Here is a 17,019-nt window from a genome sequence, read left to right on the forward strand (position 1 = left end):
CGAAAGAGTACCAAATGGATGGTGTATGGTAGTCTGTTTGGGACCCCAGAAGTGAATGGGCAGCTTCTCACCTCCTGCCAGAGGTGAGAGGCAGAACACTTAATAACCAGTACAACATGGGCACCAACCATGTAGAATGTTCCAGCTGAATCTCAGACCTGATGCCACGAATGCTCAAATATAAGATATCATTGACCATAAAATGTATTTACTATCACTGGAAAAACTTGTCAGTGGAATTATGACTAATGCCTGCTTTCTTTCTTTCTTTCTTTCTTTCTTTCTTTCTTTCTTTCTTTCTTTTTAAAAGATTTTATTTAAGAGAGAGCATACCCATGGGCAGGGCAGGATTAGAGGGAGAAGTCGATGAGCTAAGGTAAGGCAGGGTACACTGGAGCAGTCCCTTCAGCAAACAGCTTGAGGGAGAAATCCAGGGCGGGGGCAGCCTGGGTCAGCATCCCCAGAGAGATGACGTCGATGTGGGGCCCGCAGAACCGAGGGAGGTTGACCAGCGTGATGCCCCCGCTGGCCTCCACGCCCACACCCGGGAAGCGAGCCTTCAGCGCTGCGGCCGTGGGGTGCAGCTCCTGCGGGGACACAAGCCAAGGGGAAGTGAGGGTTCCCCCACGCAGGCGCTTTCTGGGAAGCAGAGCCTGCCTCACCTCCGGCTTGAAGTTGTCCAGCAGAACGAGGTCCGCTCCCGCCTCGGCTGCCTCCACAGCCTCCTGCAGACTGCCGCACTCCACCTCCACCTTCAGGGCGAAGTCGGCCACCTGCCGCGCCCCCCGAACCGCCTGCGGGGTAGGTAGGGGAAGGGGACAGTGAGGACAGCGGCCCTGGGGTGGATAGTGAGAAGACCAGGCAGGCTGGTGGTTTCTCTCACAGGAGGTGAAACCACATGAAATGACCGCTTGGGTGGATCAGAAAAATGGCCAAACACCAGCCATATTCGGCAGCTGGACGGGAGTTCGGTTTGACTCGAGAATATGGAAACTGGAAAGGGGCTCTTTCTGCCCAGGGGTCCTGTCCTCCTGCTATAATAAAAACGCCTTCTTGCACCGAGAAAAAGATAAAAATAAATAAATAAAACTGGAAGGCGTCTTCGAGAACATTTTTACCTAGGAAACCAGTCCAGAGAGCTAGGGTGACCTGCCCAAGGTGCCAGCGCCACCAATACCAGGTTCCCTGGAAGCATGCCCTTCGCTTTTGAACATCAGAGCAGGACCCCGAGTACCAGTAGAGAAGAGACGGCCACTCGCCCATTTGGCAGATAGAGCTCCCGGATAAGAGGGATCAAGGGAGTCCAGCAGCCCTGACTCCCAGGCCATTACTGTTCCCCAGGGCGTGGTTGCGGGGGCGGGTCCCCAGTAGAGAAGGGCTGCGGCGGGGAGATTGGTGGGGAGATGGGAGCGGGGCTGGGGCAAGACCTCGGCTGGGCACATACCTTTTCCACGCCTCCGGCTGCCACCAGGTGGTTGTCCTTCACCATCACTAGCCCCCCTAGGTCATAGCGGTGGGCCTTGGCCCCGCCCACCAGGAGCCCGTACTTCTCCACCATCCGGAAGCCAGGCGTGGTCTTCCTCGTGCCCGCCACGTGCCCGGCCCAGCCCGCCTCCCTGGCGGCCTCCACTGCGGCAGCGGCGGCGCTGGCCACCCCACTGCAGCGGGCCAGCGTGTTCAAGGCCACCCGCTCCCCCAGCAGCAGGCAGTGGGCGGGGCCCCGGACCTCAGCCACCCTGGCCACGGGCACCAGCTTTGAGCCTTCGGGGAGGAACCAGGAGACCTGGCAGTTGACTCGGGCAAAGATGGCATCAAAGAAGGGCCTTCCAGCCAGTACCCCGGGGGACTTGGCCCACAGGACCGCCTGCGAGGGGGCCGCCCCCGTGACCAGAGCTGTGTGGTTGGGACCCGGGCAGTCCTCTCGGAGCCAGCTGTCTGCCAGGGCGGCCAGAGTGGTGGGGGGCAGCAGCAGCGCCAGGCCTGGGAGGGAAAGACGGAGACGGGGGTTACATTTTGGCTGCCGCTCTGGGAGTCAGGGGTGGTTGTCGAAACATTTAAGGACCAGCGAAACTGGGGGCTAGCCCATCAGGGTCAAGATCTGGGGGTCCCGGGAGAGGACCTTGTGGACTGCACGAGGTTGTCAGATTAAGTAAATAAAAACACGGGACACCGAGGTAGATTTAAATTTCTGGTGAACATCAAAGGTTTTTGTTTTTGTTTTTAAGTGTAAATGATACTTACAACATACTTACACTTAAAAATTACCTGTTGAGTATCTGAAATTCAGATTTAACTGAGTGGCCTATAGTCTGTGGTAAACCTGTACAGATACTGACCGACTGAAGGAGAAGACCAGTCACCTGCTGCCTTTGCCGCTGGCCAGGCAGGACGCCAGTGTGTCTGCTCCATAGCTGTGGAGACTGAGTAAAGGCAAGTAGGCTGAGGTCACACAGCAAATGGGTGGCAGAGTCCGACCCACCAGGCTGCATGGCCGTGGCCGTTGGTTCTTCTGCCTTTGCACCTCTTGCGTGGAGCACCCCGCCCCCCACGCCTGATGTTTCAACGAACTGTCCTCTCTCTAGAGATGGGGTCTGTACAAGGAACGTGCAGGGGTTAACTGGGCTTGAGCCATTGCTCTGTGAGGCACAGCTTCAGGAGCGTGGGCGAGTCCTTTCCCGGTAAGAAAAAGAGTAGTGCCGGGGCGCCTGAGTGGTTCAGTGGGTTAAGCCTCTGCCTTCCCCTCAGGTAATGATCTCAGAGTCCTGGGATCAAGCCCCGCGTTTGGCTCTCTGCTTCCCCTCTTCTCTCTCTACCTGCTGCTCCGCCTACTTGTGATCTCTCTCTTTCTGTCAAAAAAAAAAAAAAAAGAGTTTAAAAAAATAAAAGAAAAAAAAGAGTAGTGCCCACGGTGGTCTTTTCCGCGGGCATATAGCGGTCAACCCGCTATTAGGTCTGTTGAACGGATGGGTGAGCTCAGACACGGTGCAACATCTCCATCTATCGGCCAGGAGAAGACCTGCAGCCCCATGTGCTCGAGCCCTGGATGGACGCGGCGCCTCTGTGGAGGAGGGGGAGATCATTGGATGGCATGTTGGGGGATTTCAACTGGTTACTATGTTAGGCGGTTTTGTTTCGCTTCCTCACTTTTGCTCCAAGCTGAAGTTAAGACCAGGCGTTCTGGCTTGTTCTACTCTCAGAATAGGGCCCTTCTTGCCCAGCCTTTCTCCCCCAAAGCCAAGCACCCAATTTTCACCTCCCCCACCACCGGCGATTGTACCTGGGCCTCCTTTCCCACATTCTGCTCCAAGTGGCTTCCATTCCTGGCCCAGAGCCAGCTGTGCCCTGGCTGGCTGCTGGGAACAGTCAGTAAAAGTGACAAAGTCGTAGTTCCTATCTCCACTGTTCACCAGCCAGCCAGGGAAAAGGCCCCGGATATACAGCAGAGATGCAGAAGCTCCTACTCCATCCACACCAGGTCCAGTGATGTTTACTTTTTTTTTTTTAAGATTTTATTTATTTATTTGGCAGAGAATGAGAGAGCAGTGGGAGCAGGAGAGGGAGAAGCAGGCTCCCCGTTGAGCAGGGAGCCTGATGTGGGGCTCCATCCCAGGACCCTGGGATCATAACTTGAGCTGAAGGCAGACTTCAGCTGCTGAAGTCGCAGACTTCAGATTGAGCTGAAGGCTTAACCCACTGAGCCACCCAGGCGTCCCTGATGTTTGTTTTTTAAAGTGAACGTGAATCCTTCAACTGGTGAGACCATGAGAAACAAACTGTGGGGCACCTCTACAATGAAATTCTACTCAGCAATAAAGGAACCAACTACAGACATACACAATAGGGACACCTTTCGAATGTATTATTCTAAATAAAGAAGCCTGATTCTAAAGGCTACGTGCTATTTGAGTTCGTCATCCATATGACATTCTGGAAAAGGCAAAAAACCACAGCAAGAGATGAGACTAGTGGTTTCCTAAGAGTAGGGGAGGGGCTGGCCACAAGGAACGGCACCAGGGAGTCTGAGGTTGGGGCCAGACTATTCTGTATTTTTCTCTAATGGTGGCTACACCATTGATGTGTTTGTGAAGACCCACAGAACTATACACAGAAAAGGGTGAATTTTATTCCTTGTAATTATACCTCATTAAACCTAACCTTAAAATAAGACGATAAAAACTAAATCACTCTCCTGCCTAAAACCCCACATTCATCCTGTTAGCTCCAGCTGATCCTTCTCTCCATTTTTCATTGATTCTTTTGACAAATCATTCTTTTTTTTTTAAGATTATTTATTTATTGTGACCGAGATCACAAGTAGGCAGAGACAGGCAGACAGAGAGGAGGAAGCAGGCTCCCCGCTCGATCCTAGGACCCCAAGACCATGGCCGGAGCCGAAAGCAGAGGCTCCAACCCACAGGGCCCCTTGACAAATCCCTCTTGAACGCCTGCCCTGTGTCAGCTACTAATTGCTGGGGGACAGAGTGGGCAGCTCTCCCTCTTAGCTTTCAGGCCTTAGCCTATACTGTTCCAAGGCTATGCCTCTGCCCAGAAGTTCCTTCCCTTCCCCTCACCCCAGACGCTCCCATTCACCTCCACTCCTCTTTCAGGTCTTCTCTCAGATATCACTTCCTTGGCAGGGGGCTCTCGGAGACCCCCTATCAGGCCACGTGCTCAGTCAGCTCCTTGTTCTTCACTTATGCTCTATGCTAGGGGCCAAAATGAGTCATCCCAAGAGAGTTTTCTGCTCCATCCCGAGCGCTAACACACAGAACCACATAAATGTGCTCCTTTGATAGGTCAAGAATGGCCAAATATTGGTGATTTTGTATTGTTTTGCTTAATACTTGGTGTTCAGAGATACTTATCCAGGCAGAGAGACTGCACAGTGGAATGAATCAGAACCCAGACTCCGGGGCCCTACGGTCTGGGCTCGGCCACCTTCAGCTAAATGATCTTGGGCAAGGGACTGAAAGTCTCCGGGGCTTCGAAGGTGCCTCCTTTGTAACAGGGATAAGGAAAACAATCAGTTCACAGGGTTTTATTAGAATTAAATGAGTTACCATCAGCAAAGCTCTCGGGAACACGGGCGCTGGGTAGATGTGTTTGCTAAAGGATGACGGAGCCTTTACCAAGGGTCGAGGGAGCACAGAGGAAGAAATGACTAAGTGTCTGTGAGGAAGGAGGAGGTAGTTTTTGTGGCCTTGAAGGATGAGTAATCTTTGCCAGGCAGAGTTATGAGGTGATGGCGTGTGTGGGGGGGTGGCATTTTGGGCTGAGAGCAGGTGTTTGAGACAAAAAAGCAAGAACATAGAGAAATGCTGTAGGGCGGGCTTCTGGAGAACAATGGGATGGCCAGAGTGAGAAAAGCCTAAATTATTTAGCTGAGCAATTTGGACAGATCTTAGGGGCCATCGCAGAATTTTAACCACAAGGGAATTTTTTTTTTAAAGATTTTATTTTTAAGTAATCTCTACACCCAGAGTGGGGCTTGAACTTACCACCCTGAGATCAAGAGTCCCAAACTCTACCGACTGACCGTCTGAGCCAGCCAGGCACCCCAAGCAAGGGAATTACAGAATGATGATTTTGTTCTGGAAGGGTCACTTTAGCCACCCACTGGAGATAGGCTGGGAGGCAAAAGGAGGCTGAGGCAATCGGCCAGACAGAGACGAAGCCCTGAACTTGGGCAGGAACCGTGGGAATCGCAAGCAGGGGCAAAAGTGAGAGCTGTTTCTAAGGCAGGGTCTGCCGGAATGAGCATCTTATGGGATGTGGAAGCCTTGGGTCTCTGCCATGGGTTTAGCTGCAAACCTCCACAAGGCAACAGTCAGGGCAGAGGATGGGGGCAGACGGAGGCAGCAACCTGCACGCTTCTGGGGTGCCAGCCGTGGGCTCCGTGGTTCTCTCTGGTTTTCTCATCTGAAACTCACCACAGGGGATTTCTCCCATTTACAAGCACAGTAAGTGAATGTCAAGGAGGCTAGTGCACCAGGATGCAGCTAGGAAGCAGCAGAGCACGGGGGTGGGAGAGTGGGGAGGGGTGGGGAGAGACTTTGGCTCTGCAGATGTTAGGGCTGAAATGCCAGCAGGAAAATGTGCACTGGCTGTGCCCTGAAGGTGGGTGCTGGTGTCCAGACAGACAGTGGGTGAGGAATGGGGATTTTGGAGCCACTGGCAGACACGGGTGATGACTAAGCCCAGCGTCGGGTAAGATCAGCAGGTCAGGTAAGAAGAGGAGGGTTCTGGGAAGCACCAGTATTTATTTATTTATTTATTTATTTATTTATTTTTAAAGATTTTATTTATTTATTTGACAGAGAGAGATCACAAGTAGACAGAGAGGCAGGCAGAGAGAGAGAGAGAGAGGGAAGCAGGCTCCCCGCCGAGCAGAGAGCCCGATGCGGGACTCGATCCCAGGACCCTGAGATCATGACCTGAGCCGAAGGCAGCGGCTTAACCCACTGAGCCACCCAGGCGCCCCTAAGCACCAGTATTTAAAAAGAGAAGCAGCACCAGGACAGAGTGGGTGTCTGGAGCCGAGGGCTTCAAGAAGTAGGATGGGAGCAGACACAAGTAGAAGGAAGGCTGCAAGTGGGCATAAGCCTTAGCAGCGGGGAAGCATTGCTGGAGCAGTCTTAGTGCTGTGCGGTGCAGGCAGAAGACACAGTGTCATGGTCAAGGACTAGTACATGGGAGGAGAGGAAGTGGAGGTGGTGGGGGTGATCACTCTTCTTGGCAGAACCGAGAAAGCAGGGATCCACCTGAGATTTTCAGACTCTCTGCTGCTCAGCCCCAGCCCAGAGCCACTGAATCAGAATCTTTCAGGGGGTGGTTCCCAGGCATCCAAGGTTTGGGACACATCTCCTACCCCCGTGATTCAGATGCCCATGAAGGTTAAGAACCAATGCTCCCGGGGCGCCTGGGTGGCTCAGTGGTTAAAGCCTCTGCCTTCGGCTCAGGTCATGATCTCAGGGTCCTGGGATGGAGTCCCACATCGGGCTCTCTGCTCAGCAGGGAGCCTGCCTCCTCCTCCTGTTTCTCTCTGCCTGCCTCTCTGCCTACTTGTGATCTGTCGGTCAAATAAATTAAAAAAAAATCTTAAAAAAAAAAAAAAAAGACATATGTATGGGGCGCCTGGGTGGCTCAGTGGGTTAAGCCGCTGCCTTCGGCTCAGGTCATGATCCCAGGTCCTGGGTTTGAGCCCCGCATTGGGCTTTCTGCTCAGCGGGGAGCCTGCTTCCTCCTCTCTCTCTCTGCCTGCCTCTCTGCCTACTTGTGATTTCTCTCTGTCGAATAAATAAATAAAATCTTTAAAAAAAAAAAAAAAAGAACCAATGCTCCCGGGTGCCTGGCAGGCTCAGTTGGTACAGCGTGCAACTGGTGATCTTGGGGTGGTGAGCTCAAGCCCCACATTGGGTGTAAAGATTACTTAAAAAAAAAAACAAAAACCAGTGGTCACATAAGAAACACATATTGTGCCTTCGTTTACGTGAAATGTCCAGAAAAGGCAAATCAAGGAGGCAGATGTCAGAACAGTGTTTGCCCGGGGTTGGAAATTAACCTTAAATGGCATGTTGTTGTACTGGAGTGATGGAAATAATCTGTGGAGATGGGCGTGCAACTTAGCAAATTTACCAAAAATCATTAAACTGTTCACTTAGACAAAGGAAGCAAGAACCGATGAGCGGCCAGAGGCAGGAGCCATCTTGGAACACCAGTAAACCAATCAATCCAGACACTGAACAACAAAACTCAACGTCAATAAGAAAGACAAGCAGATACTGGGCGCTCCACCAACACCCAGCAATTCTCTTGCCCAAACAGCTAAGCCAGAGTTGGATGAGACATCCAGATGCAACGGCCAATTTGTAAGAAAACCAGAGGACGGAGGAACATGTTAAACTCTACCATGGGAACATAGCCAGCAAAGTTCACACCACAAGAAACTAACAGGACAACCTCATTTTTCCAACGAACATATTGCAAGGAAAACAAAAGATTAAAAGAATCTCAAAACAGGGGCACCTGGCTGGCTCAGTCAGTAGAGCATGAGACTCTGGATCTAGGAGTCGTGAGTTCGAGCCCCATGCTGGGTGCAGAGATGACTTGAAAATAAAATCTTTAGGGGCACCTGGGTGGCTCTGTTGGTTAAACGTCTGACTTCCTTTGGTTCAGGTCATGATCTTAGGGTCCTGGGAGGGAGCCCTGCTTTGGGTACCCTGCTCAGCATGGAGTCTCCTCCCTCTGCCCAACCTCTCTGCTTGTGCACATTCTCTCTCAAATAGATAAAAATCTTTGTAAAAAATAAGTAAAAATTAAAAGGAATCTTTTTTAAAAAGAGTTATTCATTTATCTGAGAGCAAGTATGCTCAAGAACACATAGGGGAGAGGCAGAGGGAGAGGGAGAGAGTCTCAACCAGACATGGGGCTCGATCTCACAATCCTGAGGTCACTACCTGAGCCAAAACCAAGAGTCAGAAGCTTAACCGACTGAACCACCCGGGTGCCACCCACCATCCCGCCACCCCCCGCCTAAAGAATCTTAAGACACGTGCTAACCAATCACAACATATGGATCCCATCTGGATCCTAATTCAAACAAATTGAAACCAAACTAGAGCATTTATGAGACAACTGGAAATCTGGACACTGATTGGATGTTTAATAACATCAAGGAAATTTTTTAAAAAATTTGGATGTAGGGGCGCCTGGGTGGCTCACTCGTTAGGTGTCCACCTTCAACTCAGGTCATGATCGCAGGGTCCTGGAATGGAGCCCCGCATTGGGCTTTCTGTTCATTGGGAAGCCTGCTTCTCCCTCTCCCACTCCCCCTGCTTGTGTTCCCTCTCTCGTTGTGTCTCTCTGTGTCATATAAATAAATAAATAAATAAATAAATTAGTTTTTAAAAATTTAGGTGTAAAAAAAATTTAGCTGTGATCATTGTATTGTAGTTGTAACAAAAAGAAAAGTCCTAAGGGTGTCTGGGTGGCTCGTCGGTTAAGCTGTCTGCCTTCAGCTCAGGTCCTGATCCCAGGGTCCTGGGATCGACTGCCTGGTCAGTCTCTCTGCTCAGTGGGAAGCCTGCTTCTCCCTCTACCCTTCTCCCCTAGTCGCGATCTCTCTCTTTCTTAAATAAATAAAATCTGGGGCACCTGAGTGGTTCAGTGGGTTAAACCTCTGCCTTCGGTTCAGGTCATGATCTCAGGGTCCTGGGATGGAGCCCCGAATCAGTCTCTCTGCTCAGTGGGGAACCTGCTTCCTCCTCTCTCTCTGCCTGCTTCTCTGCCTACTTGTGATCTCCGTCTGTCAAATAAATAAATAAAATCTTAAAAAAAAAATAAATGAAATCTTAAAGAGAAAAGAGGGAGGAAGGAAGGCAGGCAGGAAGGAAGGAAAGAAGGAAGGAAGGAAGGGGGAGGGGGGAGGTTGAGAGGGAGGGAGGGAAGAAAGAGAGAAGGAAGGAAAGGAGAGCGAGGACCCTCATTTGACAGAGGGTCAAGGAGAATTTTCCTTAAGATGAGCAAGGCAGCGATTCTCAACCTTGGCTGCACAATGGAATTCTCTAGGGGGCTCAGCAAAATGCTGATGCGGGGCCCCAATCCCAGAGATTCCAACGTAACTGGTCTGCACTGTGGTCTCTAGTAGCAGAGCCGAGAGCTTCGGGGCTGCAGAAAGGGAATCGTCACTGCCATCCACAGGCGCCTACCATATGCCAGGCCCTTGCCACATGGCCTCAGACTTGGCATTTCATCACAAATCCTACCCCCCGTTCAACCCGTGCATACCCACGTCATCCTGTCCACACCCCCCACACCCCACCCCGCCAACCTGCCAAGTGGCTCCACCAGCTGGGGTTACTCTCTTGGAGCTTTGAGACCCACTGCATGGCTTCTCTGTTGTGGAGTCAGAATGTTATCCGCTCCCTGTTCCATTTGTGAAAAATAAATTCGTCCGGTTGGCTTCAGGCCCCCACTCTCCCGCATTTCCAACAAAAGGGGAGCTTTGAAAATACATATCTTCTAACTAGCAGCTGCTACTGACAGGAACTTCCGAGAAGGGAGCGCTGTTTTTGCAGGAACCTGAGGAGATCTCGTACTGAAACTGTCATCTGGAGGGGACAGCTGTCACGCCCTGTCCTGTTCCCTCCCTTGTCGTTGTTATATGCAAAAGTTCTCTCAAGGTGCCTACACTTCACAGATTAACGTTTTACCCTGTGGGATGTACCCTTGATCTCTTAGTTGGCTGTCCAGAGCTTACTGAAATTGGCATCTCTGGAGGAAACCCTCTTACCCTGTTGGTGAGAAGGCAAGCTGGTGCAGCCACTTGGGAAAACAGTAAGGAGGTTCCTTAGAAAGTTAAAAATAGAGCTACCCTACGACCCAGCAATCACAGTACTAGGTATTTGCCGCCAAAGATACAGATGTAGTGCCCTGAAGGGGCACCTGCACCCCAATGTTTAGAGCAGCGATGTCCCTAATAGCCGAACTCTGAGAAGAGCCCAGATGTCCATCGACAGAAGAATGGATAAAGAAAATGTACACACACACACACACACACACACACTGGAGTATTTTTTTTTTTTTAAGATTTCACTTATTTATTTGACGCAGAGAGAGAGATCACAAGCAGACAGAGCAGCAGGCAGAGAGGGCAGGGGAAGCAGGCTCCCTGCTGAGCAGAGAGCCCAATGTGGGGCTCGATCCCAGGACCCTGGGATCAGGACCTGAGCCAAAGGCAGGGGCTTTAACCCACTAAGAGACCCTGGAGCCCCCACACACTGGAATATTACTCAGCCATCAAGAAGAATGAAATCTTACCATTTGCAACTATGTGGATAGAAAAAGGATATTATGCTAAGTGAAATAAGTCAGTCAGAGAAAGACAAATACCATATGATTTCACTCATATGTGGCATTTAAGATGCAAAACAGATGAACATAGGGGAAGGGAAGGAAAAATAAGATGGGAGGCAAGCCATAAAAGACTCTTTTTTTTTTTTAAGATTTTATTTATTTATTCACGAGAGACATGGAGAGAGACAGAGAGAGAGAGAGGCAGAGGCAGAGACAGAGGGAGAGGCAGGCTCCCCACAGAGCTGGGACCCCAATGTGGGGCTCCATCCCAGGACTCTGGGATCACGACCTGAGCTGAAGGCAGACACCCAAACCAACTGAGCCACCCAGGTGCCCTTCTTTTTCTTTTCTTTTTTTTTTTTTTTAAGATTTTATTTATTTGACAGACACAGCACAAGCAGAGGGAGTGGCAGGTAGAGGAAGAGGGAAAACCAGGCTCCCGGCTGAGCAGAGAGTCTGATGTGGGGCTCGATCCCATGACCTGAGCTGAAGGAAGACACTTCATTGACTGGGCCACCCAGGTGCCTCATAAGAGACTCTTAACTACAGAGAATAAACTGGAGGGGAGGTGGGTGGGGGTTGGGGTAATTCGATGACGGGCATAAAGGAGGGCACTTGATGTAATGAGCACTGGGTATTATATGCAACTGACGAATCACTGAATTCTAACCCCTGTTAATAATCATCACGTTAATATTATGTTAATTGACTATGTTAATTATATGTTAATCAACTTGGATTTAAATAAAAATTTAAAAATTGGCATCGCAGTTTCTGAGGGGATGCAAAGGATCTTGGGATCTTTCTCACACTTCTTTCTTTCTTTTAAAGTTTTATTTATCTAAGTAATCTCAGGAGGCTTGGGTGGCTCAGTCAGTTGAGCGTCTGCCTTCAACTCAGGTTGTGGTCCCAGGGTCCTGGGATGGAGTCCCGCATCAGGCTCCCTGCTCAGCAGGGAAGATGCTTCTCCCTCTGCCACTCCCCCTGCTTGTGCTTGCTCTCTTTCTTTCTGTCAGACAAATAAATAAAATCTTTATCTAAGTAATCTCTACCCGCAACATGGGGCTCAAACTCATGACTCTGAGATCAAGATTCGCATTCTCTTCCAACTGAGCCAGCCAGGCACCCCTCCTGCCCTTCTTTCTTTTCTTTTCTTTTCTTTTCTTAAAAGATTTTATTTATTTATTTGACAGACAGAGATTACATATAGGCAGAGAGGCAGGCAGAGAGAGAGGAGGAAGCAGGCTCCCTGGGGCTTGATCCCAGGACCCTGGAATCATGACCCGAGCTGAAAGCAGAGGCTTTAACCCACTGAGCCACCCAGGCGCCCCGTACCCTTCTTTCTTTACAAATAATGTAAAAAAAAAACAGATAAATTGATGATTCTGGAAGAATATAGGAAAATTTCCCCTCATGTCCACTTTTGCTGTTCTGTCTGGATGGCTGACTGATGTTTACTGTGTTTCCATGTGGCCCTCCCTGGATGGTGGCTCGGGGCCATGAGGGACTGGGCCAGAATCAAAACCCCCACACCTTCCTCTTTACATCAGTCACTTATCTCGTTCCTGTCTGGGATGGACGGGCCTACGCGGAGGCTCTATGAACGCCCCCAAGATGAGTATAGCAAGTGTTTGCTCTTACTTCTGTGTGTGATGACGTGGCCTGTGCGCGTGGCTGTGGGGCTGGTATGTTTTCCAACTAAAACCGAGTCAGCAAGGGGGTGCCTGGAGGGCTCCGTCGGTGCAGCATGCAACTCTCGATCTCGGGGTCATGAATTTGAGCCCCATGGTGGGTGTAGAGATTACTAAAAATAAATACATAAACTTAAAAAAAAAAAAAGATGGTTCTTCCCAATTTACATGAAAAAAAAATCAACTCAGAAGTTGTCCATTTTAAAGGTTTCACATTCCTAAAATTTTCTTAAAACAGGTGTCTGCTACCATTCGTCTAGGATAGAGTCTGGAAGGACATAATGTCTAATAATAATTATGGCTAACACAGGGATGCTTGGTGGACTCAGTCGAAGTGTGCGACTCTGGATCTTGGGATTGTGAGTTTGAGCCTCACACTGGGGGCAGAGGTCAGACAGATAGATAGATAGAAAGCAGCTGACACTTTCGAGGTCCTTCTGAAATCCTGTGCCAAGCATCTTACATATATTGGCACACCCGATCCTCACAACAACCTTAAGAGGTGGGTCCCATTGCTTTCCTCATTTTACAGATGAGGAAGCTGAGACATGGAGAGGCCACATAACATACCTGAAGTTCACAAAGTTCACACAGCTGGTAAGTGGGGGGTCAGGTCATGAACTCAGGCAGGATGGCCCCAAAGTCCCCTCACTGACCCCACCCCTCCCACCGCCATCATCTAGCACTAAGTGGTTTTTAAAAACTGCTATGTGCTTATCATGTCAACATTTGCAGAGTTCGGTGAGCCTCACCCATGGTTCCAGGGCTCTTGCCCTGGTGTATGGGAACATCGGGGTCGGGAGTCAGAAACACCTGGGTTGGGGGACAACCTGGCTGGCTCAATCAGCAGAGCATGTGACTCTTGATCTCCGGGTTGCGAGTTCAAGCCCCATGATGGGTGTAGAGATTACTTTAAAAAATAAAAGAAAAAAGAAAAAAAGTCTTAAGAACAATGTTTGGGGGCGCCTGGGTGGCTCAGGTGGTTAAGCATCTGCCTTCCGCTCAGGTCATGATCGCAGGGTCCTGGGATCGAGCCCCGCATTGATTCCCTGCTCAACGGGGAGCCTGCTTCTCTCTCTCCCTCTGCCTTCCACTCTCTCTCTCTCTCTCTCTCTCTCTCTCTCTCACTTTCAAAGAATAAATACATAAATAATTTTTCAAAGAAGAGGAAAGGAAAGCAATCACAGGGCCACAATGAGGAGGGAAAGAGGTGACTCGCCCATGCCTAGACAGATGTCTCTAAACCCCAGTGTGTGACCCTTGCCGCCCTGTTCTTCCTGCTATTTATTTGTTGATCCATTGGGCTGACACCAGATGGAGACAGAGGCTGGTAAGCCCCACAGCTTCCAGCTAAAGTTCTTTTCTTATCTACCCTTCTCTCCCCAGAGAGGAGAAATGACCTCCAAATAGGGCCCAACGGGACTGCCCATCACGCCAGTGGTAAACCGATCTACAGAATTTCAAAGCGGATTGCTTCATTAGAGTAGCCAGAGAGAGGGCTGAGCCACAGGATGAGGCCAGATGGAGTGGGCCCTGAATGACAGGAACAAGTGAGGGTTTTGTTCAACAGGCAATGGGAAAATCACGAAAACTTTTGGTCAGAAGTCACTTGGAAGTTTAGATATTTAAACTGTGACTGATGTTCTTGAAAGATACAAGATGGGAGGCTGTCGCCATAGCCAGGGCAAGGAGCAGTGGGCCTGGGGAAGGGTGGTGAGGGCCTCGCTCCCAATGTTGTAAAAGAAAGAGCACAGTACCGGCGTGCACACGCGCGCGCGCGCGCACACACACACACACACACACACACACACAAGACCAGACTGGCCGGCGCCTGCCCCGCCCCACTCACACTTTGGCCAAGTCTGACCTCCCTGTCTTTGCCCACCTGCCTGCCATCTGCTTCTGCCCCAACTCTGCCCTCTCCCCTCCCTTGGCCCCATGTCCCCAGCTTTCACTTCATCCTTTTGACTTGTCTACTCTTACCCAGGCTTAGTTCCTGTGGGGTCAGCGACCCAGTGCCTGCATGGAGTTACACACACATCCCCCAATGAAGCAAAGGAAGCCTCCGCCAGGCTGTTCCCCCAGAGGGAGGAGGGAACAGAAAACAAAGAGGTTTTGGTGGCGCTCAGGTGATGGGAAGTGCAGACCACAGGGCCACTGTTTGGATATTGGGGTATGAGGGAGAATGGACCGTCAAAGATGACCCTGCGGTTTCCTGTCCAAGTAGGAGGACGGTGAGGCAGGGACAGAAACAGAGCGGGTACGGGGGCCGGTCTTTGAGTCTGACACCCCAGGGAGATGTCCCGGTGGAGACGGACTCGCAAGGCTTCCAAAGATGGAAGTGGGATCTGGGCAGCGCTCATCGCTGGAGAGCTGGACGCAGGGAATCCGTATCAGGAGAACGACGACACCGAGGGATTTCTGTGCAGCAGGCTCTTTAGGTGTATTATCTCACTTAACCCTCCCCACAACCCAAGGGGAGGCAATGTTTTCACTTCGTCCCTGAGGGAACCTACGCACAGCGGATGGCGAGAAGCATTTTGTCCCAGGTCACACGGCAGCAGGTGGCAGGGATCGGACTTGAGCCCAGGCTCTGACTCTGAGGTCATTTCTATACCAAGAGCTCCTTTGAACCCCCCTGAAAGCTGCTTCCACAGGCCAGCCCGATGTTCCAGATGTGTGGGGCCAGCAGAAGCCCCAAGCAGGGGAGGCAGGTCAGAGCTGGGGAAGCAGCAGCCCAAGGAGGGGAAAGGGAAAATGCAGAGAGCTTAAGAAAGGGCTTCCTGTCCTCCAGGCACTGGCCAGATAGTCTGTCGTTTGTCCTCCCCACAGCCCTGAGAACTGGGAACTAAAACTGTCATTTTACAGATGCACGGAGAGGAGGCTCTAAGAATTCAGGTGACTTGCCTGAGGTCACACAGCAGGTTCATGGTGGAGCCCGGATTCAAACATGAGCCTTTTGACTCCAGACCCTGGCCCCTATCATCACACATAGGACCTCCTTAGTGACATCTCTCCCACCCCAGGCAGTGTCCCTGGGCTCAAGCCCCCTCCCCCACCGGGCTGCAGGAGGGACAGGACTTTGCCTCCCCTCCTCCCCTCCTGCTAGCAAGGGGCAAAGTCCAGAGCTGCTCCCCAGACAGGGCCTCCTCTAGACCACCCGGACCTTTCTTTTCCTGGGATTCAAGCCCCTTTCTCCCCAGAACTCACTGGGGACTATAGAAAGAGAAGAAGCTTTCTGAAGACAGAAGAAGTTCTTAGGGTTCAGAGAGGTTGGAGGGTGATAGAGGGGCAGAGAGTAAGTGGGAAGGAGGAGAATGGGTTTTCTGATAATGGGGGAGAGGGGTAAGGGACCCTGATTACTGGGGATTGGGAGGGAGGCAGGATAGGGGAGATGGTGATACAGGCAGGGACAGAGAAGAGAGGCCTGGGAAGCTCTTTTACCTTCAGGGTCCATGACGGCTTGGAGGCGCAGGGCTGGTGTGTCCACCGCTCAGATCCTGTGTTCCCAGAGGCCCAGAGTGGGGGTGGGGCTGCCAGAGGAAGGAGGAAGGGGCCGGCCTAGCCCGCCCTTCTCCAGTTCTCTGGAGCTCCCTCCTGCCCACTCCCAGGACCCCTGGTGGCTAGACATGCTGGACATATCTCCTCCTTTCGCTTTCTATACAGCACAGGAGGAACTCGCGCTTGTCTAACTCGAAGTCCCCTCTTCCCTGAGCCAGAAGCCCAGTTCCCTCCACACACCCAGCCTTCCAAAGGCCGTGAGGCTGCTGGTGTCAGCTGGAAAGCTTCTGGGTGCACTAGGAGAATCATGGGCCTTAGCCCTGGGTTCAGACTTTAATTCCATCCTTTTTGATCTTGAATACCTTTTTACCTTTTCTGAGCCTCAGTTTCCTTAGCTGTAAGATGGGATAATTCCTTCTTCATTGGCTCAACAGATAATCAAATGAGAAAATTCTGTGAATGACGGAGTAGAAAATCAACACTTCCTTTCCTTTAACTCCTCTTCCCAAGGTCCATCTTGCATCCCGAACTTTGCTTGCCTCAGTCTAGCCTAGGTCTCCAAACTATTTTCTCCTCGATGCCATTTTTACTCTGGTTTCTCTCTCTCTCTCTTTTTTAAGATTTTAAAAATTTATTTGACAGACAGAGATCACAAGCAGGCAGAGAGGCAGGCAGAGAGAGGGGAGGGAGAGAAGCAGTCCCTGCGGGGCTTCATCCCAGGACCCCGGGATCACCACCTGAGCAGAAGGCAGAGGCTTTAACCCACTGAGCCACTCAGGCGCCCTTACTCTGGTTTCTCTCTTAAAAGCTCTTTGCTGACTCTTGCAAGTCCTTCTTCCTACATCCAACCTCGAATTTCAGTGTCCCCTGGGTGAAGTGCGTCGTTTCTCTTTTCCGCCTCTGCACACAGATAAACTACATTTCCCAGCCTCCTTTGCACTGAGGCCACCACGTGACTGAATTCTGTCCAGTG

The 17,019-nt window shown here is 50.9% G+C and overlaps 1 protein-coding gene across 3 annotated transcripts; it reads right to left on the reverse strand.

Annotated features, from left to right (window-relative positions):
• Nucleotides 1-296: 296 nt before the first annotated feature.
• Nucleotides 297-16,181, reverse strand: QPRT (quinolinate phosphoribosyltransferase). 3 transcript variants are annotated; one of them, XM_047714224.1, is made up of 5 exons: nucleotides 15,990-16,181; nucleotides 12,413-12,490; nucleotides 1,445-1,980; nucleotides 663-794; nucleotides 297-587 (listed from the first exon to the last, which is right to left on the reverse strand). In XM_047714224.1, the coding sequence occupies exons 1-5, from the start codon at nucleotides 16,000-16,002 to the stop codon at nucleotides 372-374; spliced, it is 975 nt and encodes a 324-aa protein (XP_047570180.1). In that variant the 5' UTR covers nucleotides 16,003-16,181; the 3' UTR covers nucleotides 297-371. The 3 variants fall into 3 exon arrangements, with proteins under 3 accessions (XP_047570180.1, XP_047570182.1, XP_047570181.1); XM_047714226.1 differs by lacking the exon at nucleotides 12,413-12,490 and having other exon boundaries at nucleotides 15,990-16,170; XM_047714225.1 differs by lacking the exons at nucleotides 12,413-12,490; nucleotides 15,990-16,181 and adding an exon at nucleotides 2,361-2,780.
• Between the last annotated feature and the right edge of the window lie 838 nt (nucleotides 16,182-17,019).

This window comes from Lutra lutra, chromosome 18 (genome assembly GCF_902655055.1).
Source record: "Lutra lutra chromosome 18, mLutLut1.2, whole genome shotgun sequence".
Taxonomy (NCBI): domain Eukaryota; kingdom Metazoa; phylum Chordata; class Mammalia; order Carnivora; family Mustelidae; genus Lutra; species Lutra lutra.

Excerpts from the sequence above, each read along its gene's own strand:
- QPRT (XM_047714224.1), bottom strand. Across the intron at positions 1,981-12,412 it reads CCATCCCAGACAGGAACGAG|GCCTGGCGCTGCTGCTGCCC; the intron begins ATAAGTGACTGA and ends TTTCCCTCCCAG. Across the intron at positions 588-662 it reads TGGACAACTTCAAGCCGGAG|GAGCTGCACCCCACGGCCGC; the intron begins GTGAGGCAGGCT and ends GTGTCCCCGCAG.